Source organism: Artemia sp. Qi Xiang Cuo, chromosome 3, assembly GCF_049724085.1.
Source record: "Artemia sp. Qi Xiang Cuo chromosome 3, ASM4972408v1, whole genome shotgun sequence".
Lineage (NCBI taxonomy): Eukaryota > Metazoa > Arthropoda > Branchiopoda > Anostraca > Artemiidae > Artemia > Artemia sp. Qi Xiang Cuo.
Window position 1 is genome coordinate 36,717,324 of NC_142796.1, and position 24,863 is coordinate 36,742,186.

At 37.3% G+C, this 24,863-nt stretch overlaps 1 protein-coding gene across 2 annotated transcripts in view; it reads right to left on the bottom strand.

Moving 5' to 3' along the window:
- The window catches only part of LOC148954059 (luc7-like protein 3), a 51,427-nt gene extending 40,253 nt beyond the window's left edge, over positions 1-11,174 (bottom strand). For both annotated transcript variants that reach the window (XR_016141474.1, XM_089085775.1), the window contains exon 1: positions 11,024-11,174. Coding sequence is in view for 1 of the 2 variants with exons in the window: in XM_089085775.1 (XP_088941901.1) it covers positions 11,024-11,125 (102 nt within the window). In the remaining variant the exon portion in view is untranslated. The remainder of the gene's footprint in view (positions 1-11,023) is intronic.
- Positions 11,175-24,863: the final 13,689 nt, after the last annotated feature.

The following is a 24,863-nucleotide window of genomic DNA, read 5'->3' on the forward strand; positions in this document are numbered from 1 at the left end:
GACAAGGATTCAGTTTGCCAAAGTGATCAATATGGCACTTATTAGTAACATTGAATTCAAGAAGCCCGGCCTCAGCCCATTGATCCAGCAGTTGAAGATTTAGTTTATATTATAAACTAAATGCAAAGATTATTAATTATCTGGGTGGTTTGATATTATTACCATTTTATTTTAAGAGCTTATTATCTGTCTTGTTGCCTTTATATCAGAAATGCCTTTTAATCCACCTAGTTAGACAGTCATGCTCTGCCTTCATTCAATCAATTATTGAGCTAGTTGGATATTATAACCAAATTGGCTTGAAAATCTGTTTGTATGCCTGGTTGGATATAGACCTATGTCAGAACCACTAGTAAGATATACTATTATCAATCTTGCTAGAAATTTATGCTATGATCTTTAATTACATCTTATCTCATTAGACATAGATATTCCATGTTTGAATATTCTAGATATATAATATGCACCTATGTAGGAAATAGTGCTTCAATGTTGAAATTTTTATCTTTCTAATATAGTCTATTTATAGATATGTAGCATACATATTATCCACCCAGTTAGAGACACTAGAACCACTTCAGCTCACTATTGCTATAGTGCACAACTTATGACACTAAGATCAAGAAGACTGTGAAACAATCTTCTTGTGAATTTAAAGCCGAGTTAAAGAAAGACATTGACAATAAATTCATAGATATTGAAGCACACGTTGCATCCTTAGAGCAAGCATTTGGTGCCCAATTTGATCTTAATATGCTTTGTAAATTAGTTGAATCTGAAGTAGAGACTTAAAAAAACAGTCTTAATGATCATTTAGAAAGCCATGTAAAGAGGCTTATCATTGAGGACAGAGATCGTCAAAGGAGAAAGTTTAATATTGTAATGTTTGGTATTGCGCCAAAGCCAAATGATGAACAGTTTATATGTGAGTTCCTGCAGCATGAATACAGTCAGTCAGAAGAAACTTTCAAGACAGTCAGAAGAAACTTATTATGGTGCTAGACATTACACTTCTAATTCTGATGACCCTGTGAATTTTCCACTCAATCTGTAAATGACAGTGATGGATTGTCTAGCGCTAGTACTCATAGCACACATGGAAAGAATAGTGTATTGCAAATTGTTTTTAGTAATGTTGACTGTTTAACCTCAAAATTGCAGGAAATTAAATATGCAACATCAACCAGCAGGGTGGATGTTTATGCTTTTAGTGAAATTAAGCCTAAGCACATAGGTCACCTGATTGACATTCAGATACAGTTACTTGGATATAAATTGTACTCCAACCTAAGTAAACAGGATGGAAGAGAAACATCCATTTATTTAAGTAACTCAATTAAGGTAAGAAACATTGACTATGAGCCATATGTAGAGCAAGTGTGGATAACTGTTGACCTGCCTTGTGAGCCTTTATGAATCGGTTGCATAAAAGCCCTAGTTCCCCTATCCTTGAAGATTCTTTCCTAGCTTTAACTAATTCAATAGCAGTGAATACCAAGATATACAGGAGTGGCATTTTGGTTGGTGATTTTAACCTCCTGTTAGTTCAATGGATAGATAGTTGGTCATTCCACAAGTGACTTTGTTATGCCTTTCCTTCAATGCCTAAAAAAACATTCTTTGTACCAGACTGTAAATTTCCCAACTAGATACAGGGATAGCCAAATGCCTTCATTGCTTGATCTTGTTCTAGTTAGTGACCATGAGTCAGTCCTGAGTGTAGCACCTTTACCAGAATGCAATTGGTCCTTCTTTGATACAATGAGTGTAGACAATTCATCGCATGCCACCAAGACTTTATTACTTGATGTTGTCAATAAACATTCACCAACAAAATGGATACACAAACCCAAAACCCTCCCATTTATGTCAATGGAATTAAAAATGGCCAGGAACAAGAAAAAAAAAGCTTTGGTGGTTGCATTCAAAGAATGTGAATGATGCATATCATTACCAAAGATAGAATCAAGAACACAACCATGTGAGAAATATTTCTGAGCAGCACAAGGAGGCAATACCTGCATCAGCTAAATCAAATCCCCAAAAAATTTGAAATTTTTCCTCAGATAAAAAGCCAGGAAGACATTCAGTTAGCCAGCTGGCACATAATGGTTGTAAAATATGATCCCCAAGCAATAGCATATTTCCTTAGTCTGCCGTGCAAAAAGTGGGGTAGTGAAGTAGCAATGCTACTTGGCAGTTTTCAAATTTGTTGGCAGATTTTATCTGAAAATACCATTTTTATATATGAAAATAATTTTTACTCAAAGAAAGTTATCACAACAACACAAGTTATGCTGCTTAAAGTTGGTAGCCTTTGTAAGTCCATCGAATTCTGCTACTGGCAGGCAACAGCTTTGGAACTTTTCCTTACCTGACTCCCCTCTCCCTAACACCCAAGTACATAACCCAAATTATATATTTTCCATGAGCTTTTCTGGATATTTATTTTTGTCTCAGTTGGTTCAGTTTACAGGTACATGGTTTAAAACTAGAGTGATGCTAACGACTTACAGTAAATATGGCAGTTTTCAAAAGAGTCGTAATTTTTTTTTTAATTGGGTCATGATGAATCAATGCCTCTGGATTTTATTACTTACAAAAAAATGGAATTATAATCAAATAGTAAGTTTTTAATGATACTTGTTAATTAAACAAAACAGACTCGGGAATTACGCTTAGGTTAGATCTCACAAAACCAGTTTCATAGTATACAAAGACAAGTGATGGGTGATAGAAAGCATTGGACTTGATTTTATCTGAAAATACCAGTACTTTGACTATCCTCGAATTTTTTGGAATCTCCCCAAAAATCTGTCTTCTCGAAAAAAATTGGTTCCCTTACACTTAACTTTACATGAATTTTTCACTACTTTCCAAGTTTTTGTCTCAATTATTTATTGCATATAAAAAACCAGACATAAATCATTGAATTACTGACCTTTCTTCCTATGCTATTAATGAATAATGTTTATAAGATTATACCATTTCATCAATGATTCTCTTGTGACTTGGAGTAAAGAATTTCATTTGAACACGTTTTACGTTCAGTATAATTTTGAGATTGCAGTTACTTTAGACATCTGGACCATGAGTAAGTTTTTTCTTTTTTTTGCTATTCTGTTTAATTTTCAAAGGTCTGAAAATATAAGGGAGTAGATTGAAAAATTATTCTAAAATAAAAAAGGGAAAGCATGGTACCCATGCAGGGAGGGGGAGGGGGTCTTGGGTTAAACTTGGAGATAATTACATTGTCAAGCTATAAATTGGATATAATACATAAGTGCCAGTTAAAAGAATTTATCTTTTTGCCAGGAACCTTCACTATTTTAAAATTTGTTGAATTTGGTATGATAAAATTAAGTACTTTATTTTTTCCTTAAGAATTTTATTTTGCATGTAACCTTTTACCTTCAATTGTATTGCCCTCTTACTCCTCCCCTACCATTGTTATTCTGGTGCCCTCCCCTTGCAATATCTTTGGCAGGTGTCCATGTTGTTTGAGTGGTTCAACTGCAACCTTAGATTTTTACAATATAGGAAAGTTGTTAATTAAGTGAATGAAATTTTACAGAATAGATATTCTGCTCAAATTAGGAATTTATAAATTTTTTTAACTACCTAGGTCTACCTCCACAACTTCTAATGTTTAAGCAATTATCAACCCTGTATGAAGGCGAGATAAAACAATAGAATAAAAAAAAAAAACTGTGGCAGAATTGGATCTGCCATTCAAAACTTTTCCCAAATATAATCTTCTTATTGTAAAAATTACAGCCCCTCTACTCTTCCCCTCTTAATGAGACAAAATTAAGCTATAGATTACATTCAAATTTGGGGAATAATTAATTAAAAAGGAAGCGACCTCAAACACGATTCATAAAAAATTGTATATTATAGCTGAAACTAAAATTTGGTTATTATTTCGAAATTGTTTTCTTGTAAAGTTTTACATTATTTTTGGACTCAATTTTTACAAACAGCTGGTCTTTATTTCTTACTCTGTTACCTGATATCTGTGTTAGAAGATTAATCAAATACTTTGTGGTAATGAATTTTGCATGCAAAGCCAAACTTAAATAAAATCCATTAAACTACTTCCATAAATTCACCTTGAAAAAGTAACTAGATAGGCTACTTATGACAAAGAACAAGTCAAATTCGAAGATAGGTATTGTATCTTAATATCTGAGAAAAGGTAGGAGGAGGGGAAATTTTCGAAAAGGTCTTTTGGAAACATTTGGGACATGAAAATTTCAGTAGTTGGGTTTTTGAGTGTGCTTATTTTATATATGATGTTCGTTTGTTCTGAATTGCTGTAACGATGACCCATCTAAATGCCAGAAATTAGTATTTAACCAGTTAATAAAATTGACCCAAATTATTCAAGGGTTCTTATGTTGCTGGGGTTTCTGTCTGTAGATACCAAAGCTGATCTGAAGTACTGGTTCCCGTCGAAGACCTTTTTTGTTTCTCTTACAGACCATTGAATTGCAATCTAACACATTTACAGCTTTACTAACCACTTCTTTTTTGCTTTTAGTAAGACATGCATCCAGCTTCAAAGCACCTTGTTCACTGTGGGTACTGCAACGTATCTGGCCATTATGATACAGTCAAAGACCATATTGCCAAAAAACACCCTAATCAGCCCTTCATATTAAAAGGGGAATAACCAATTGTTAGTGCTTTCACCAAATTTCCAGTAACTTATTCTTGTAGCACACTTAGTTCAACTCTACTGCCCAGTTCAACAGTTGAGTGTTCATTGTCTGTGCTTGACTTACTTCCTGATTCAGAAAATGAATCAATTGAAAAGCTTGACAATCATGTTAACCAAACAGTCAGTAGGTTTTTAAACACCTCAGAGCCCACCAATATGAATCCTACAGTTGTCTCTAACCCTCTTATCCTCCACACCAGCCAATCCCAAGAAACGACCCAGAACTGCTGGCACCAATTCTGCAGTGATTGTAGAGTCAGACCAATTAGAGTTAGTTATAAGTATGATAAAAGCTCTTCCACAAAAGCATCAGACTGAAGGAACATCATCATCAAGCTCTGTATTAGAAAATGCCAAACCTAGTAGTATTAACGATTCCAGAGCTATGGCAATATTGGCACATAATGCCAAAACTACAACAAGACTTCAGACTCTTTTAGATGAGCAGCTTAAGTTTCTAATTTTTGACAAAGAGACTGAGCTTCATACCCAGTGTTTAACCTGCACAAACACTAATCAAATCACTTACAATTTTGCACCTGGAACTACCCTTACCAACTCAAATCAACCTAGGGAGTTCCAAAATCTCAAGCCAAAAATTGTCTGGCATCTAGAATCGTCAGCTCATAAAGAAAGTTTGCTAGATGACACTGCCAAAAAGTCAAAAGCAGATCAGCGTGGAGAAACAATAGAACTGGGTTAATCTGTGGTCTGAATGTTTATGGAAGTTTTAAGTGGGTAATGGTTCCCAGCTCCAATACAAAGGCAATATAACTCTTTATAGCTTGAAAGGCCTTCCTATAATTGAAATGAACCACAGTCACATGTTTGTCACAAGTCTTAATCCCATTTTTGCTGAACTCATTGATTCCCAACTGCAAAGATGCCTTAGTACAAATCTACCCGCTACTAAACAGCCCCCACCATTTGCTATTATTGCCAGCAAGATGATGCCTAACAGGCAAACATTCCAGATTGTTGATATTATTTCATTTCTTTTCTTTCTGGACATCTTTCTTTTTTTTGTTGTGGACTTGCCTGTTGTTAATGGGCATACAGGATTAGACATTGCACATGCTCTGATTGAAGCTTTGAAGCACCAGTCTCTGACAGTAGAAGATATCAAGCAGCAGCTTGTAGGTAGTGCAATGGATGGACAATATTGTATGCTTCATGTGCCCATTCATCTTTTGATGCTTATTGGTCTCCATGATTCTCCCTGGTATAAATTTAACTAGGATCCAGCACATTGCATTGAATTGTCTAAAGAAGATGCCCAAACCTCATCACACTCAGGTCATTGTGACCTCATATCCATCAGTAATTAAAAGATGGGTTATGGAAAGAGTTTTGAAGCAATGATAACCCTTGCTGAGACACAAGGTGTCAGTTTCAAGAAGCCATCATTATTTTCCTCCACTAGGTTTGCTACACACTCAGCACAAGTTTTCAAAACTATCAAAGACAACTACCCCCTGATGTTTTCCTTACTCAGCAACAATTGAGATGATTATTTGAATAAGATCTCTCATGCCAATTTTGTACTTAACTTAGAAGGGATTATTGATACATTACAAAACTATATCTAGCCTTTCCCTTTCACTCCAAAAGGTGGAGCTCTTACCATGAAAAATCACAAATATACTGAATAAATACATTGATGACTTGATGAGCTTGCCAGTTACTATCCTGCTTTGTGAGTGAGCTCTCATGCTGCTGCTTTTTAAAACTTGTTTGAACTAAAAGCTCATTGAGCTTTTATGTTACTATGTGAAAAATTTACTTTTAAGTCATCAATATTCTTTGTCCTTATGGATAAGTTTTTACTTACTCCACTTCTCTTAAACTGGAAGTGAATATTTGTCCAAATCTTGCACAAATAGCCAAATTCTATCAAAACTGTTTATTTGTCAGTTGAAAGAATCTTAAAAGGGCTGGTAGCTATCAAGGTGTACATACAGTTAAAGCAGGTAATGGGAAAGCTGGAACACAGAAGATTAGTACTGTAGGCTAAAACAGCCAAATTACAATGTTGCAGTAACTCTCTGTTTATTTTTGGCATTAGATTAGGGCAAAGTTGTGCTGCTAAAGTGTTGGCAGATTTGGAATGCTACTGGCAGCTCTGGAACTTTTTGCATATCTGCCCTTAGTGGTCAATTTGCCTCTATCTTCACAATTGTTGACAGTGCTCCACTCCCAGATCCCCCAATATGACATCATAAGTGTAATGACACCTATTACTATCAATAGAGTTAACCTTGAAACTTGTCTTAAAAACCTGAACCCAAATAAATCAGTTGGGGGCATTTCCCCTCAACTTCTCAAAGAAACATATGCTGAACTAACTCTTCCTTTTACCCAAATTTTTCCAAAGTCTCTAGATTTAAAGTCTATACCTGCAGAATGAAAGTTAGTACATATTAACCCAGTGTACAAAGGTGGTAGCAGAGATGAGGCAGTTAACTACATACCAATCAGTATCATTTCTGCTGTGGGAAAAATACTCAAATGCATAGTCAACTCTGCAGTCATTCCACATCTGAGTCAAAATAAGCTGTTGTCCTTGTGCCAGCATGGTTTCTGTTCTGCTAGATCATTTGAGACCAAACTTATTGATGCATATAAATATGTTGCCAAAGTTATAGACAAGGGCTTCCCAGACATGATTTTGCTAAAGCATTTGATAAGGTGTGCTACAGGCGATTACATATTATACTTGAAGCTACTGATATTAATACAGAAACTATTGACTGGGTGATGCTTTTCCTTCATAACAGAAAAGAAGCAGTTAAAGTCTTTGGGGATAATGGACAATCATTTTTCTCTGATGTTGTGGGAGTGAGAAATGGAGTACCTCAAGGCACAGTCCTGGACCCAACTTAATTCAACATTTGCATTAATGATGGACCTTATAACATCTAAAAAAAAATAAGCCTTTATGCAGAAGATTCAAGGGTAATTGGCTCAGTTGAAGTTCAGGAAAAAATAGAAACCATTCAAGCAGACTTGGACTCATTTACTTGCTAGGCAGGGACCTGGAAGCTGAAGTTCAAAGTCCATGACATGCAAAGTTATTCACTTTGGTAATAGAAACTCAGACACCAGTACTCAATTGAGTCAATGGACAAAGCAAGGCAACTTATTGCCAGTAGTCAGACTGAACATGATCTGGGTCTATTAGTTGATGAACAGCTAAAGTTCAGTTTGCATGCCCAGACTTTGGCAGACAAGGCCAGTCAGACTCTTGATATATTTAAAAGAACTTTCAGTAGTTGTTCACCCTCAGGTGTTTTAGAGCTCTATAAATGTTTAATTTGACCTAAGTTAGAATTTGGCAAGTGCATTGCCAACCCAATTAATGAATCTGGCCAAGAAACTCTAGAATAAGTTCAGAGGTGTACAAATGCATCCAAGGTTTCTATAACATTTCCTACCCCTCCCAGCTTGAAAAACAAAATTTACCCTCACTGACTTATTGCCAAAAGAGAGGGGATATCATTATGGCATTCAAGCTGCTCAACCATAAAGAACTTATTCTGGATGTCTCTTGAAGGACAAGAGGACATGATTAAAAACTTCTAAAGAAGCATACCAACTCAAGGTTATGTAGCAAATTCTTTTCTAATTGGGTGGTGAATCTATGGAACTTGTTAGACCAGGAAATGGTCTATTCTGTCAGTATTCAGTAATTCAAATCATCAGTTGACAAGGAATGGTGCAACAAGCCCTGACAATTATTTTGGGATTCACTTGATCAGTCAGCACACAATTTTCCCTGACTGGCTAATACAGGATAATCCTATTGCTGGTAAGTGTGATTTAAGATAAAAAGACAACAAACAAGAATTAGACCCCTGGGTATTGACTGGTACCTAATAACAAATAAATTCCATAAGCTGAATGCATTACAAAATAAGCAAATACACCAGAATACACAAAGAGAAAAATTCCAGAAACTCATTTTTGGGGCACTGAGTCAAACAAATCATACAAATGCTATAAACATTATGGCTCTATCTACTGCTTTTCATAAAAAGAGGTTCTAACCAAAGTTGTTTTAAAAATTGTAACATTATTTCTTGAAACAACATGGTCAGATAACATATTCAATGATTTAATGGACTGATTTACAAAAGAACCCTGTCTAACCTTTTTAAAACCCTTTTCTTATACAATTTTAATGAGTTCTGCTCTGTGGGTGAATAATGGCTAAACTGAAAGAAATCACTAAAATATAAATTATCAACACCTTTAATAAATCAAAATGTATTAACTAAGTCTAATCTATCCTTCCTGAATTACAGAGATAGTAGGCCCAAACACCTTAGCCTACACTCATAAAGCAAATACTTCAAATAAGAAACAAATTTTTATGCCTATTTTTGCACTTTTTAAATAAGCTGTGAATCAGATTTTTACAATACAGATGTGCAATATTCAACTATAGGTCTTGTCACTGTCTTATACAGTGTGGTAAAGCTGTGCAGGCTAAACCTTCTAAAGGTCCTTTTGATACAAAGCAAACAGCAGTTTGCCTTATGCAATACAACTAATGCTTGTTTATGAAAACTCAATTGGTTATCAAAAAGAATACTAAGGTCCCTAATAGAAGATGGATCAGCACCTGATCACCAGTGATTCTTGCATACAATTAATCATCATTCCAGAGCTCTACAAAGAGAAATCCTTAGATTGCTCCTGGCTGCAATTTAAGGTAATAGAATCAACCAAGCTTATCACTACATCACCAATGGAATACTGGTATGCTACTGCATTCACTAAATAATTTATTACATAGCATTTTTCCTGATTAATAAACACTGAATTTAAATTACACTAATTAACCAATGCATTTAAATCATCTTGTAAAAGAGCCACATCAACTAGGGAAGATTTTCTCCTATAAAGCTTTACTCCAGTTGGCAACAGCAACCACTCAGTTATCCTTGAACATACATCTGCAACCTAATCTTCATCCTCAAACTTTTATTGACTATCAAGCAATACAGAAGGAACCTCAATAAATTGGTCAAAACTAATTATTTCTGATATTAATATATCATGGACAAATTTTAAAGAAGCCCTCCTATCAATTGAAAAAAAGCACTGCCATATCATCTACCAAAAAGACTTCCATTCCTTACAAAGGATGCAAAAAGAACAATTAACAGGAAAGCCAGAGCCTGGAAAAGGAGAAATCTCAGGAAAATTGGATAAGCTATGCAAAGGCTTGGAATCTTGCCTCTAATGTAGTTAAGGAATTGAAGTCTCAGTATGAGGAAAAGCTTGCCAAAGATATCAAGACAAACCCCAAATCTTTCTGGAGACATTTTTCTGCCAAAAATCGAAACCGTCACATCATTCCTGACCTCAGACATAATGGCATAACCCACTCATCGCCAATAGATAAGGCTAATGTATTAAATACCCAGTTTGCCTCTGCCTTCACCATCCAACCTTGTTCAACTATTCCTGCAGCACCATCAAACTTAATATGTCATCCAATGCCAAAACTCAATTACCAAAGATATGGTCTTAAATAGCCTGGAAAAACTTGATGTTAATGAATCCAAAGGATCAGATCAAATACACCCAAGGCTTCTTAAGGAATGCCAAATTTTTCTCAGTTCTCCCTTGTGTGAACCCTTCCACCTGTCCCTACAAAATGGAGAACTACCATCAGATTGGAAAAAGTCCTATATACCACCAACCCACAAAAAAGGCCCCAAAGATAATGCAGAAAATTACTGCCCCATCAGCATCAATTCTGCAGTTGTAAAGGTGCTTAAGAGATTTGTTAATAGGGCTCTAATTTAGCACTTGGAAACTAATAACATCCTCACTTCCAATCAACATGGCTTCAGATCTTCAAGATCTATTGACACTAATTTCATACACACATACGAGTTTGTTACATGATTATTGGATAATGATGTAAATGTTGATATGGTGCTCCTGGGCCCCTCAAAAGTATGTGACAGGGTTTGCCATTAATTCTTCCATGCCAAACCAAAAACAGGAGCTGTTCATGGCGTTATTGTTCAGTGGATACAGAGTTTCCTTTCAGAACGAACACAAGTTATAAGAGTTTACGACTCTCAAGGTGTCTCTCATTGCTCCTTGTCTACAACTGTTTTGTCACCTTGTTAAAAACATGAAGATAAGTATAAAACTAGGAGCCTAAAAATGTGTTTTTTATTAATCTATTATATCTCTTTCTGAAGAAGTCCACATATTCACCTTTACTCCTAGCCTACTGATTTGTTTGCTCTAGGCCACACAGACAATGGAAAGACTTACATCAGGATCATGATAACTCGGTTCTTTCGAGTTCTCATTAGGCAAAGTATTTCTGTGCCGTCCCATCAACTCATCCAACAATTGAGCAGCCATAGAAACCATTTTTCCTTTTTCAAAAATCACAATTAAAACTACCAGTATACCCTACAAGTTATTTGTTTTCATCTATTCTTTAATACCTTGAAAGTGATGCATCGGAATTATTGAAAAAATTTTGGTAGCGTTTACGTCATACAGTCAGAGACTAGCGCTAATCGTAGTCACAATTACGACTAAGACTTGGCAAAAACTCCCCTTTCACATTAGTCTCAGAGTCTAGGGCTTTGGCGAGAAAACAGTTCAATTTTGTCAACTTACTAGCAACTAATACTAGGTTTTAATCAGTTGCATCGAAGATTAGTGACAAACAATTTTCTTAGTTGTAATATTAATACTAATCATAATTTAATATTCAGTAATCTTAAAAGTGTCCGTTTGATTTATTAGCCAGGCTTGGCTTTCGTACAATCTTCTTGGCTCTCTAAAGACTTCCCTTTACATATCCTTCTTTTTTTTGACAACTTGGCTTGCCATAAGCACATATAGTCCCGATCCAGACAAAACTCCACACAAAAATGCTAAGTTCTGAGCCTCCTCGTTCGTATTTTTGAACTTTCAATTTTGACTTAAATTCACGCTCCGTGCGAATAGAGAAGCTCGCTCAGGGTTCAAGGTTTAAGCTGCCCTACTTAAAATCATTTAGCTTGCACCAAATCCCTTCAACTTCCTAACACGCTTGGTTTATAGCATCTATAGGATGTTTCTATGTTTTGTAATTGTATTTTCCGAGGAAATTATAGCTATATGTGCAGAGTGCATTGAATTGTAAATCAAAATGTTTGTTTGTTTCTTAGTTATTCCATTAGGCTCTTATTTTCAAAACTAAACCAAAATTCAAAGCTAAAAGAGGTGGCCTTAGTGGCTTTTAATATGTGGCTGCGCTATAAGCCTAGTTGCAGTTACAACTGCAACCATGAAATTGCAAAATCCCTATTCATAAGGGTCTGAGCCAGAAACCTTCCTTAATATTAGAAAAAAAATTGTCCCTATTTTCTGGGAATGTCATTACACATACGATATCCAGTTGATTTGTATTAGTTTTTTTGGGTCAGCTTGAAATACGAATTATGAAAAAGCATTAAAAAACTATCAAGCATGGACGACAGCAGGGGGGGGGGGCACAGCCCGTTGAAAATTTTGGACTGTAAAGTAATTATAAGGAAATCAAAGAATAAAGAGCAAAAAAGGGAAAAATCATGGAAAAAAATGTGTGTTGCCTCATTGTTGGCTGCCTGCCAATAGATTTTGACTCTTAATAAGGAAAATTTAATATCTAATTAGTGACTGAGTGACACATTTGTCACTCTAATTTGTGACTAACTGGTGACTGAACCCCTTTCGAGTTTTCCAAAAACATTTTTCCTAGTATGATTTGGTTTAAGTAAATTCTTCATAGTAATAAATAGTAAGTAAATAATAATCCTTGTCAATAAAAAAAGTATAAGAGCTTAATTATAGATAACATTAAATCGAATAATCAACTGATTGTGGCATTCCTTAATATATATTTGTTTTTTAGTAATTAGTACAGTTATTAGTACACAAGAAAGTTCGTTATAGAAAACACAAGGAAAACAAATTAATAAGGGGCACTTTCGGTAAAATATGCCGTCAACTTTTGCTTGCATTGCAGGAGTGCCCATGAGCTGATATATGAAGCCACTAGAATCAGAAGTGTTTCCTATGGACGGAATGCTGGGAATTTATGTATTTTTCCCCTGATCGGATACGCTGTTTTTGTTTTATTATCATTCTTTTTTCCAGGAGCGATTGCATTTATCTAGTTGTCACTTTGAAAAAGATTACATTTTTTACAGTGATGAAACATAAAGGTGTCAAATATATTGGTCTTTGGCATTCAAAATTAAATTAAAATATTGAACTAGAAATTTTAATTTGATTTTCTTTATCCTAGTGTTAACGTTTTAATTTCAACAAACTACTTTGATAATGCGTTACTTTATTAAAACAATGAGTATAAAGGAACTAAATATTTAGGTGTTTGATAACCAAATTCAAAACTGTCGATTTTGTTAAAAAAATATCCGTCCAACGCTTTGGCATTTATCAACAGAACTAAATGCTAAGAGTGTATATCTTAGCTTTTGTAAGTAGGCTATTATTTTGTGCATTTTATGTAATTACATACTTTATTCATTTTTATATAGTTTGACTTTAATTGACATGGTTTTTCCATTGCTTTTAGATAATCTCTAAGCTTCATCAAATAAAAAAAAACATATTTTTTCAACCGAAAGTAAGTAGCAACATTAAAACTTAAAACAAACAGAAATTATTACGTATATGAGGAGGGTTGTCCCCTCCTCAACACCTCGCTCTTCACGCTAGAGTTTTTCGGCACGTTAAAAAAGTTGCTTATTGTTATAATTAAGCGATCCTTTTGCTTTAGGAGTCGTTTTTAAAGAATTTGGACAATATTTAAACTTCAGCGTAAATAGCAAGGTGTTGAGTAGGGGGCAGACCCACTAATATACGTAATAATTTCTGTTCGTTTTAAGTTTTAATGTCGCTCTTTACATTCAGTTGAAAAAAACTTGTTTTTTATATTTAACTTCTGATTGTTTTTTAAATAACGCGTTTTTCATAACTTAAAAACCTTACCCCAGGGGCTGTAGGGGTGTCACTTTATCAATGCACAAATGAATGTGCATTGTCAGTTTAATATACATATACTGATGTTTAGTAATCAAAATGTTAATATTTTTTGATTTATTAAAGTTATAAAAGTAAAAACATTTTTATTTATTCAGTAAAGTGCAAATTTTGTTCTAGCCTTGGGAAGGCATAGGGGCTCTGCGCCCAACTTATGTTAATTTCTGCTCGTTTTGAGTTTGACCCATTTAATTATTGTAATTTCTGTTCGTTTTGGGTTTCATTTATTTATCGATGCTGATTTGTGGTAGTTTCACGATTGGTAGATTATTTTATTTTATTTTTCTCATTTTTTGTCTAATGGAGTTCTTTACTTTTCTTTGAAAAACTCATTTTGTGGAAAAAGTTTTTTTAATTAATTTCTGTTCGTTTTATATTGACGTAGTCTTTCAGGGAAAAAGAAAAAAAACTTTAATTCTTTTCGTTTTATAAGACTTTATAGTTTGGCCTGCTATTTGTATGCTGTTGAAAAATTTTCCGCAATTTTTAACAACATACACCCTATTAAAAATCTGGTCAAATAGTACTGTTTAATTTAGTTTCATACCTCCTCTAGTTGACCTGAAATGGAAAACTTGATACCATTCGCATAAAAATCTGTTTACTTTCTTTGATACCTTGGATACACTTACGCTATTTTGATTTGGTAAATTCTAAGAGCAGAAATGGGAAGGTTGGCGTAGGAGGGAGGGAGTGAAAGGGGGATTAGTTGCCCTCAAATCACGTTTGACTATTCAAAAAGGCATCAGCCCTTTCTATTTTCAATCGAATAAGCCCATTTCAAAGTTCCCACGACAACTCCTTCGATACGAAGTGCCCTGGTCTAAACAACAGCAACAACAAAAAAAATAATACATAATACCCACTTCGATATTTATTATAAGAATGTCGAGCCTTTCAATCACTTTCGACTATTAAAAAGGGCACTAGACCTTTCGATTCCCAATCGAATGAGCCCTTTTGGAAAAGACAACCCTTTCTATAAACACCTTATATGCCCCCAGAGCAAAAATTAAAACCCCTACCCTAAGGTCTGTTAGGGTTGTCATCCTGATAGACCTACTTTCCAGAACTTAAAACTACGTTGAATAAAATGGCTATCTCAAAGTTATGATTAGATGTGTTTGGGGAAAAGGTGGGCGTGAGGCGGGTTAGTTGCCCTTTAATCAATTTCGACTATTTAAAAGGGCACCAGGCCTTTGAATTTCCAATCAAATGAGCCTTTTTTAAAGTTTCTACGACAACACTTTCTACAAAACCTTATATGCCCCCAGGGCATAGCTTACAACCATTGCCCTAACGGCTTGCCCTAAGGGGTCTGTCCTTAAAAACATAATTTCTATCTGGAAATCAACTACGCTGAGCAAAATGGCTATCTCAAAATTCTAATTGGATGTGTTTTGGGAAATGGTGGGCGTGGAAGGGGTGTTATTCAACTTCCAATCACTTTCGACTATTAAAAAGGGCACAAGCCAATCCAATTTCCAATTGAGTGAGCGCTAAAGGAAAAAATTAATAAATAATACATTGTGCCAATATCGTTCTTATATCCCCCCAGGGCATAACTTAAAACCCATGCCCTGAGGACTGTGGGGGAGTGTCCTCCTCTTTACTTAGTCCCTGTTTCTTGTCTCGTTCTCAAGAGTCCTCGTTCTTTACTTAGGCAGCGCGATCGCCTTGCCTATGATTTATGCAACAACCTTCTATATAAACCTTATATCCCCCTAGATATAACTTACAACCCTTGCACTGCTGGCTCTGAGGGGGTTATCATCCTAAAAGACCTAATTTCCAGAACGTTCAACTACGTTGAACAAAATGGATATCCCAAATTTTGATTGGATGTGTTTTGGAAAATGGTGGGCGTGAGAGGGGCGTTAATCGCTATCCAATCACCTTTCAACTATTTAAAAAAGGCACCAGGCCTTTCAATTTTCAATTGAATGAGCTCTTTTGAAGTTTCTACGACAGCGCTTTCAATAAAAAACTTTATATGCCCCAGGGCATAACTTAAAATACTTGGACTGAGGCCTCGGAGGAGGTTATCATCCTAAAAGACCTAATTTCCAGAACTTTAAACTACGTTCAACAAAATGTATGTCTCCAAATTTTGATTGGATGTGTTTGGAAAAATGGTGGGCGTGAGAGGGGTGTTAATCGCTATCCAATCACTTTCAACTATTAAAAAAGGCACCAGGCCTTTCAATTTCTAATTGAATGAGCTCTTTTGAAGTTTCTACGACAGCACTTTCAATAAAAAAACTTTATATGCCCCAGGGCATAACTTACAACCCTTGCACTGAGGGCTCTGAGGGGGTTATCATCCTAAAAGACATAATTTCCAGAACTTTCAACTACGTTGAAAAAAATGGATATTTCAAAATTTTAATTCGATGTGTTTGCGAAAATGGTGGGCGTGAGAAGGGCGTTAGTCGCTATCCAATCACTTTCAACTATTAAAAAAGGCACTAGCCCTTTCAATTTCCAATTGAATGAGCCCTTTTGAAGTTCCTAAGACAACGCTTTCAATAAAAACTTTAAATACCCCCATGGCATAACTTACAACCCTTGCCTTGAGGGCTGATGGGGGAGAGGTTGTCATCCTTAAAGACCTAATTTCCAGAACGTTCAACTACGTTGAACAAAATTGATACCTCAAAATTTTGATTGGATGTGTTTTGAAAAATGGTGGGCGTGAGAGGGGCGTTAGTCGCTATCCAATCACTTTCAACTATTAAAAAAGGCACCAGCCCTCTCAAATTCCAATTGAATGAGCTCTTTTGAATTTTTTACGACAGCGCTTTCAATAAAAACTTTATATGTCCTAGGGCTTAACTTACAACCCTTGCACTGAGGGCTCTGAGGGGGTTATCATCCTAAAAGACCTAATTTCCAGAACTTTCAACTACGTTGAACAAATTGGATATCTCAAAATTTTGATTCGATGTGTTTTGGAAAATGGTGGGCGTGAAAGTGGCGTTAGTCGCTATCCAATCACCTTCAACTATTAAAAAAACCACTAGCTCTTTCAATTTCCAATTAAATGAGACCTTTTGAAGTTCCTACGACAAAACTTTCAATAAAAACTTTACATGCCCCCAAGGCATAACTTACAGCCCTTGCTTTGAGGGCTGTTGGGGGAGGGGTTGTCATCCTTAAAGACCTAATTTCCAAAACTTTCAACTACGTTGAATAAAATGGCTATCTAAAAATTTTGATTGGATGTGTTTGGGGAGAAGGTGGGTGTGAGAGGGGGGTTAGTTGCCCTCAAATTACTTTTGACTATTAAAGAGGGCACTAGCCCTTTGAATTTCAAATCGAAGGAGCCCCTTTTCAAGTTTCTGCGACAAAGATTTCAATGAAAACCATATATGCCCCCCAGGACATAACTTCTAGTCCTTGCCCTGAGGGTTGTGGGGGAGTGCCCTGCTCAAAAATATGTTTTCTAACTGGAAATCAGCAACGCTGAACAAAATGAATCCAAAAATTTTTATTGGATGTGTTTGGGGGAATGATGGGTGTGGTGGAGGGAGGGGCTAGTTGCCCTCCAATCACTTTCAAATATTAAAAGTGGCACTATCCCTTTGAATTTCCAATCGAATGAGCTTATTTGAAGTTTCTATGACAACGCCTTCTATAAAAACCTTATATGCCCCAAGAGCATAACTTAAAACCCTTGCCCTGAGGGTTGTGGGGGAGTATCATCCTTAAAAACATATTTTCTATCTGGAAATCAACTACGCTGAACAAAATGGCTATATCAAAATTTTGATTGGATGTGTTTGGGGGAAGATTGGCCGTGAGGGGGGGGCTAGGTGCCCTCCAATCACTTTCGACTATTAAAAAGGGTACTAGCCCTTTGAATTTCCAATCGTATGCGCCTGTTTTGAAGTTTCTACGACAACGGCTTCTATAAAAACCTTATATGCCCCAAGAGCATAACTTAAAAACCTTGTCCTGAGGGTTGTGGGGGAGTATCCTCCTCAAAAATATATTTTCTATCTGGAAATCAACTACGCTGAAAAAAATGGCTATCTCAAAATTTTGATTGGATGTGTTTGGGGGAAGAAATGGGCGTGGGGGGGGGTAGTTGCCCTCCAATTGCTTTTGAATATTAAAAAGGGCACTAGCCACTGCAATTTCCAATCAAATGAGCCCTTTTCGAAGTTTCCACGACAACTCCATCGATACGAAGTGTCCGAGTATGGAGAAAAAAACAACCAAATTACACATTGTGCTCACAACGTTCTCCAATCCTGCAATCACTTTTAACTATTAAACGGAGCAAACGCCCTTTGAATTTCCAATCGAATGAGCTTACGACAACGCCTTCCCCAGGGCATAAATTACAACCCTTGCACTGACGGCTCTGAGGGGGTTATCATCCTAAAAGACAAAATTTTCAGAACTCTCAACTACGTTGAACAAAATGGATATCTTAAAATTTTCACTCGATGTGTTTGAAAAAATGGTAGGCGTGAGAGGAGCGTTAGTCGCTATCCAATCACTTTCAACTATTAAAAAAGGAACTAGCCCATTCAATTTCCAATTGAATGAGCCCTTTTAAAGTTTCTACGATAACGCTTTCAAGAAAAACTTTATATGCCCCCAGGGCATAACTTATAACCCTTGCCCTGAGGGCTGTGGGGGAAGGGGTTGTCATCCTTAAAGACCTAACTTCCAAAACTTTCAACTACGTTGAATAAAATGTCTATCTAAAAATTTTGATTGGATGTGTTTGGGGAAAAGGTGGGCGTGAAAGGGGGGTTAATTGCCCTCAAATCAGTTTCGACTAATAAAAGGGGTACTAGCCCTTTGAATTTCAAATCGAATAAGCCCTTTTTCAAGTTTCTAAGACAAAGATGTCAATACAAACATTATATGCCCCCAGGGCATAACTTATAATCCTTGCCCTGAGGTTTGTGGGGGAGTGTCCTCCTCAAAATTATGTTTTCTATCTGGAATCAACTACCCTGAACAAAATGGCTATCTCAAAGTTTTTATTGGATGTGTTTGGGGGAAGGATGGGTGTGGGGGGGGGGGCTAGTTGCCCTCCAATCACTTTCGACTATTAAAAAGGGCACTAGCCCTTTGAGTTTCCCGTCAAATGAGCTTTCATTTCTACGACAATATCTTCTTTAAAAACCTTATATGCCCCCAGGGCATAACTTAAAACCCTTGCCCTGAGGGAAGTGGGGGAGTGTCCTCGTCAAAAACATATTTTCTATCTGGAAATCAACTACGCTGAACAAAATGGCTATCTCAAAATTTTGATTGGATGTGTTTGGGGGAATGAGGGGCTGGGGGGGGCTAGTTGCCCTCCAATCACTTTTGACTATTTAAAAGGGTACTAGCCTTTCGCATTTCCAATCGAATGAGCCTGTTTTGACGTTTCTACGACAACACCTTCTATAAAAACATTATATGCCCCCAGGGCATAACTTAAAACCCTTGCCCTGATGGTTGCGGGGGATTGTCCTCCTCAAAAACATATTTTCTATCTGAAAAACAACTACGCTGAACAAAATGGCCACTCAAAATTTTGATTGGGTGTGTTTGGAGGAATGAAGGGCGTGGGGGGGGGCTAGTTGCCCTCCAATCACTTTCGACTATTAAAAAGGGCACTAGCCCTTTTAATTTTCATTCGAACGAGCCTGTTTTGAAGTTTCTAAGAAAACGCCTTCTATAAAGACCTTATATGCCCCCAGGGCATAACGCTTTAGAGAAAAACTTTATATGCCCACATCCTCAAAAACATATTTTCTACCTGGAAATCAACGGCGCTGAACAAAATGGCTATCTCAAAATTTTGATTAGGTGTGTTGGGGGCCATGAGGGGTGTGGGGGGGGGGCTAGTTGCCCTCCAATCACTTTTGACTATTAAAAAGGGTGCTAGCTACTTCAATTTCCAATCGAATGAGCCCTTTTTGAATTTTCCTCGACAACTCCTTCGATACGAAGTGCCCAGGTATAGAGAGAGAAAAAAAAAACATATTGTGCCCAAATCGTTCTCCAATCCTGCAATCACTTTCGACTATTAAGAAGGGCAAACACCCTTTGAATGTCCAATCGTATGAGCCTGTTTTGAAGTTTCTACGACAACGCCTTCCCCAGGGCATAACTTACAACCTTTGCACTGACGGCTCTGAGGGGGTTATCATCCTAAAAGACAAAATTTCCAGAACGTTCAACTACGTTGAACAAAATGTATAGCTCAAAATTTTAATTCGATGTGTTTGGAAAAATGGTGGGCGTGAGAGGAGCGTTGGTCGCTATCCAATCACTTTCAACTATTAAAAAAGGCACTAGCCCTTTCAATTTCCAATTGAATGAGCCTTTTTGAAGTTTCTACGATAACGCTTTCAAGAAAAACTTTATATGCCCCCAGGGGATAACTTACAACCCTTACCCTGAGGGCTGTGGGGGAAGGGGTTGTCATCCTTAAGGACCCAATTTCCAAAACTTTCAACTACGTTGAATAAAATAGCTATCTAAATATGTAGATTGGATTTCTTTGGGCAAAAGGCGGGCGTGCGAGGGGGGCTGGCTGCCTTGAAGTTATGTGCAACTATTAAAATGAGCACTCGCCCTTTGAATTTTCAATTGAGTAAGCCCTTTTTAAAGTTTCTACTACAAAGATTTCACTAAAAACCTTATATGCCCCCATGGCATAATTTATAATCCTTACCCTGAGGGTTGTGGGGGAGTGTCCTCTTCAAAAATATGTTTTCTATCTGGAAATCAACTACCCTGAACAAAATGGCTATCCCAAAGTTTTTATTGGATGTGTTTGGGGGAAGGATGGGTGTGGGGGGGGGGGCGCTGGTTGCCCTCCAATCCCTTTCGACTATTAAAAAGGGCACAAGCCCTTTGAATTTCCAGTCAAATGAGCTTTTATTTCTACAACAACGTCTTCTTTAAAAACCTTATATACCCCCAGGGCATAACTTAAAACCCTTGCCCTGAGGGACGTGGGGGAGTTTCCTCCTCAAAAATATATTTTCTATCTGGAAATCAACTACGCTGATCAAAATGGCTATCTCAAAATTTTGATTGGATTTGTTTGGGGGAATGAAGGGCTGGGGGAGGCTAGTTGCCCTCCAATCACTTTCGACTATTTAAAAGGGTACTAACCTTTTGAATTTCCAATCGAATGAGCCTGATTTGATGTTTCTACGACAACACCTTCTATAAAAACATTATATGCCCCCAGGGCATAACTTAAAACCCTTGCCCTGATGGTTGCGGGGGAGTGTCCTCCTAAAAAAAAAAATTACTTGGAAATCAAGTACGCTGAACAAAATGGCTATCTCAAAATTTTGATTCAGGTCATAACTTAAAACCCTTGCCCTGAGGGTTGTGAGGGAGTGTCCTCCTCAAAAATATATTTTCTATCTGAAAAACAACTACGCTGATTAAAATGGCCACTCAAAATTTTGATTCGGTGTGTTTGGGGAATGAAGGGCGTGGGGGGGGGGGGGCTTGTTGCCCTCCAATCACTTTCGACTATTAAAAAGGCACTAGCCCTTTGAATTTATAATCGAATGAGCCTGTTTTGAAGTTTCTACGACAACGCCTTCAATAAAAACCTTATATGCCCCCATGGCATAACTTCAAACCCTTGCCCTGGGGGTTGTGGGGGATGGTCCTCCTCAAAAACATATTTTCTATCTGGAAATCAACTACGCTGAACAAAATGACTATCTCAAAATTTTGATTGGATGTGTTTGGGGGAATGAGGGGCGTGGGGGGGGCTAGTTACCCTCCAATTACTTTCGACTATTAAAAAGGATACTAACCCTTTGAATTTCCAATTAAATGAGCCTGTTTTGAAGTTTCTACGACAACACCTTCTATAAAAACCTTATATGCCCCAAGGGCATAACTTAAAACCCTTGCCCTGAGGGTTGTAGGGGATTGTCCTTCTCAAAATTATATTTTCTATCAGGGAATCAACTACGCTGAACAAAATGTCTATCTCAAAATTTTTATTGGATGTGTTTGGGGGAATGATGGGCGTGGGGGGGGGGTGCTAGTGTCCCTCCAATCACTTTTGACTATTAAACAGGGTATTAGCTCTTCGAATTTCCACTCGAATGAGCCTTTTTTTAAGTTTCTACGATAACACCCTCGATAAGAACCGTAAATGCCCCCAGGGCATAACTTAAAACCCTTGCCCTGAGGGTGGTTGGGGAGTGTCCTCCTCAAAACATATTTTTTATCTGGAAATCAACTACGCTGAACAAAATGGCTGTCTCAAAATTTTGATTGGACGTGTTTGGGGGAATGATGGGGGGGCGGGGCTAGTTGCCCTCTAATAACTTTCGACTATTAAAAAGGGCACTAGCCACTCCAATTTCCAATCAAACGAGCCCTTTTCGAAGTTTCTACGACGACTTCTTTGATATGAAGTTCCCAGGTATGGAGAAAAAACCAAAAAAACATTGTGCCCACATCGTTCTTTACTTAGGCAGCGCTAGCGCGCTGCCTATGATTTCGTTACCACGAACTGTTTGATTAGCCATTAAAATCCAAATAGAGATTATTGAAATACTGATGTTTTTTATTCTGCGTTACCATAAGTATTGTATTCATAAAACTTTACAGTTTCATAAGGTTTAATTACCCAAATAGAAAAAGTTTTTCAACTAAAGTAAGGATCAAGTTCGTAAAAAATTCAGAGATGGCTCATTTGATTGGAAAATGAAAGTTCTGGTTAAGTTTTTTCGAGTCAAAAGATATTGGAGGGCAACTGGCCGCCCACGCCTCTTTTCCCCAAATGTATCCAATAATTTTTTTTAGATAGGCATTAAGTCAAAAATTTCTCAAAAGTCAGATAACAAAAACTCAGGTGTCGTCGCAACCCCCCAGGACCCGGGGGCAGGCGTTGTAAGTTATGCCCTGGGGTATATATTGTGTATGAAAGGGATGCTCGTATAGACTTCAGAGAGGGCTCATTTGATAGCATATTGAAAGTTCGAGCTCACTTTTTAATGATCAAAAGAGATCCGAGGGCAGCTATCCCTCAACCCATCTGATGAAAATTTCGAGATAGACATCTTGTTAAAAATAGTTCAAAGGCTGGGTAAGAAAAAATCCGGTGTCAATAGAACCCCCCAGGGCACAGGGGAAGGCGTTCTAAGTTATGCCCTACAGCCCGGGGGATAGGCGTTGTTAGTGTTGTCCTGGGGGCGTATATGGTTCTTATGAAAGGGATGCTCGTATAAACTTCAGAGAGGGCTCATTTGATTGGAAATTGAAAGTTCTAGTTCAATTTTTATAGTCAAAAGATATCCAAGGGTAACTAGCCCCCCACACACCCTTTTTTCCCCAAGCCCATCCGATAAAATTTTTATAATAGCCATTTGATTAAAAATAGTTCAAAGGTCAGATAAGAAAATTCTTGTGTCGACGGAACCCACCAGGCCCTGGAGGCAGGCGTTATGAGTAATGCTCTAGGGGCATATATGGTTGTTATGGAAGGAATGCTCGTATAAACGTCGCAGAGGGCCCATTTGATTTGAAATGGAAAGTTCTTGTTCAATTTTGAAGAGTAAAAAGAGATCGGAGGGCAACTAGCCCCCCTCCCCTCCTCCTCCACGCCCTAAATGCATCAGATAAAAATTTTGAGATAGATTTTTTGTTAAAAATAGTTCAAAGTTCTTATAACAAAAAACTCCGGTATCGACACCGCCCCCCTGTGTCGTATAATAAATGGTTGATATGGAAGGGGTGCTCGTATACAATTCCTAGAGGGCAGGGGGGGGGGTGCCCTTCTCAAAAACGTAATTTTTATCTGGAAATCAATTACTTAGAACAAAAAGGCTATCTCAAAGTTTTGATTGGATGAGTTTGGGGAGCTGGTGGGCGTTGAAGGGGTGTTAGTTGCCTTCCAATCCCTTTGACTCTTAAAAAGGGCACTAGAACTCTCGATTTCCAATCGAATGAGCCCCCTTTTATGTTTCTACGACGACCCCTTCCATATGAAATTTCTCTGGAAAAAATATAATAATAATAATCAGAGGCAATGCTATAGCGTTGCCTATAGTGAAGCCCATACGTCTCCAATGTTTTAATATTTATCTACTGTTATTTTTCCCCAGAGGCACTTCATATGGAATGGGTTGTCGTAGAAACTTCAAAGAGGGCTCATTCGATTGGAAATCGAGAGTTGTAGTGCCCTTTTTAAGGATCAAAAGTTGTTGGAAGGCAACGAAAACCCCTTCCACGCCCGCCATTTCTCCAAACACATCCAATCAAAATTTTCATTTAGCCATTTTGTTCAACGTAGTTGATTTCCAGATATAAATTATGTTTTTGAGGAGGACACTCCCCCACAGCCCTCAGGGCAAGGGATGTTAGTCCTGCCCTGGGGGCATAAAAGCTTTTTATAGAGAGCTTTGTTATAGAAACTTCGAAAAGGACTCATTCGATTGGAAATTCAAAGGGTCAGTGCCCCTTTCAATCATCGAAAGTGATTGGAGGGAAACTAACCCCCTCTCACGCCCACCTTTTCAATAAATAAATCTAATCAAAATTTTTAGATAGTAATTTTTTTCAACGTGGTTGAAAATTCAGGAAATTAGGTCTTTGAGGATGACAACCCCCCACAACCCTCAGGGCACGGGTTGTAAGTTATTCCCTGGAGGAATATAAGGTTTTTATAGGAAGTTTTATCGTAGAAACCTCAGAAAGGGATCATTTGATTGGAAATTTATACGGCTAGTGCCCTTTTTAATAGTCGAAAATGATTGGAATACACCTAACACCCCTTCCACACCCATCAGTTCCCAAAACACATCCAATCAAAAATTTAAGAAAGCCATTTTGTTACACATAGTTGAAAGTTCAGGAAATTATATCTTTGAGCATTACACTCCCCCCAAGGTCTTCAGGACAAGGGTTATAAGTTATGCCCTGGGGGCATATATGGTTCTTATGGAAGGAATGCTCGTGTAAAATCCAGAGAGGGCTCATTGATTAGATATTGAAAGTTCTAGTTCACTTTTTAAGCATCAAAAGATATTTGAGGGGAACCAGCCCCCCCCCACACTCTTTTCCCCCAAGC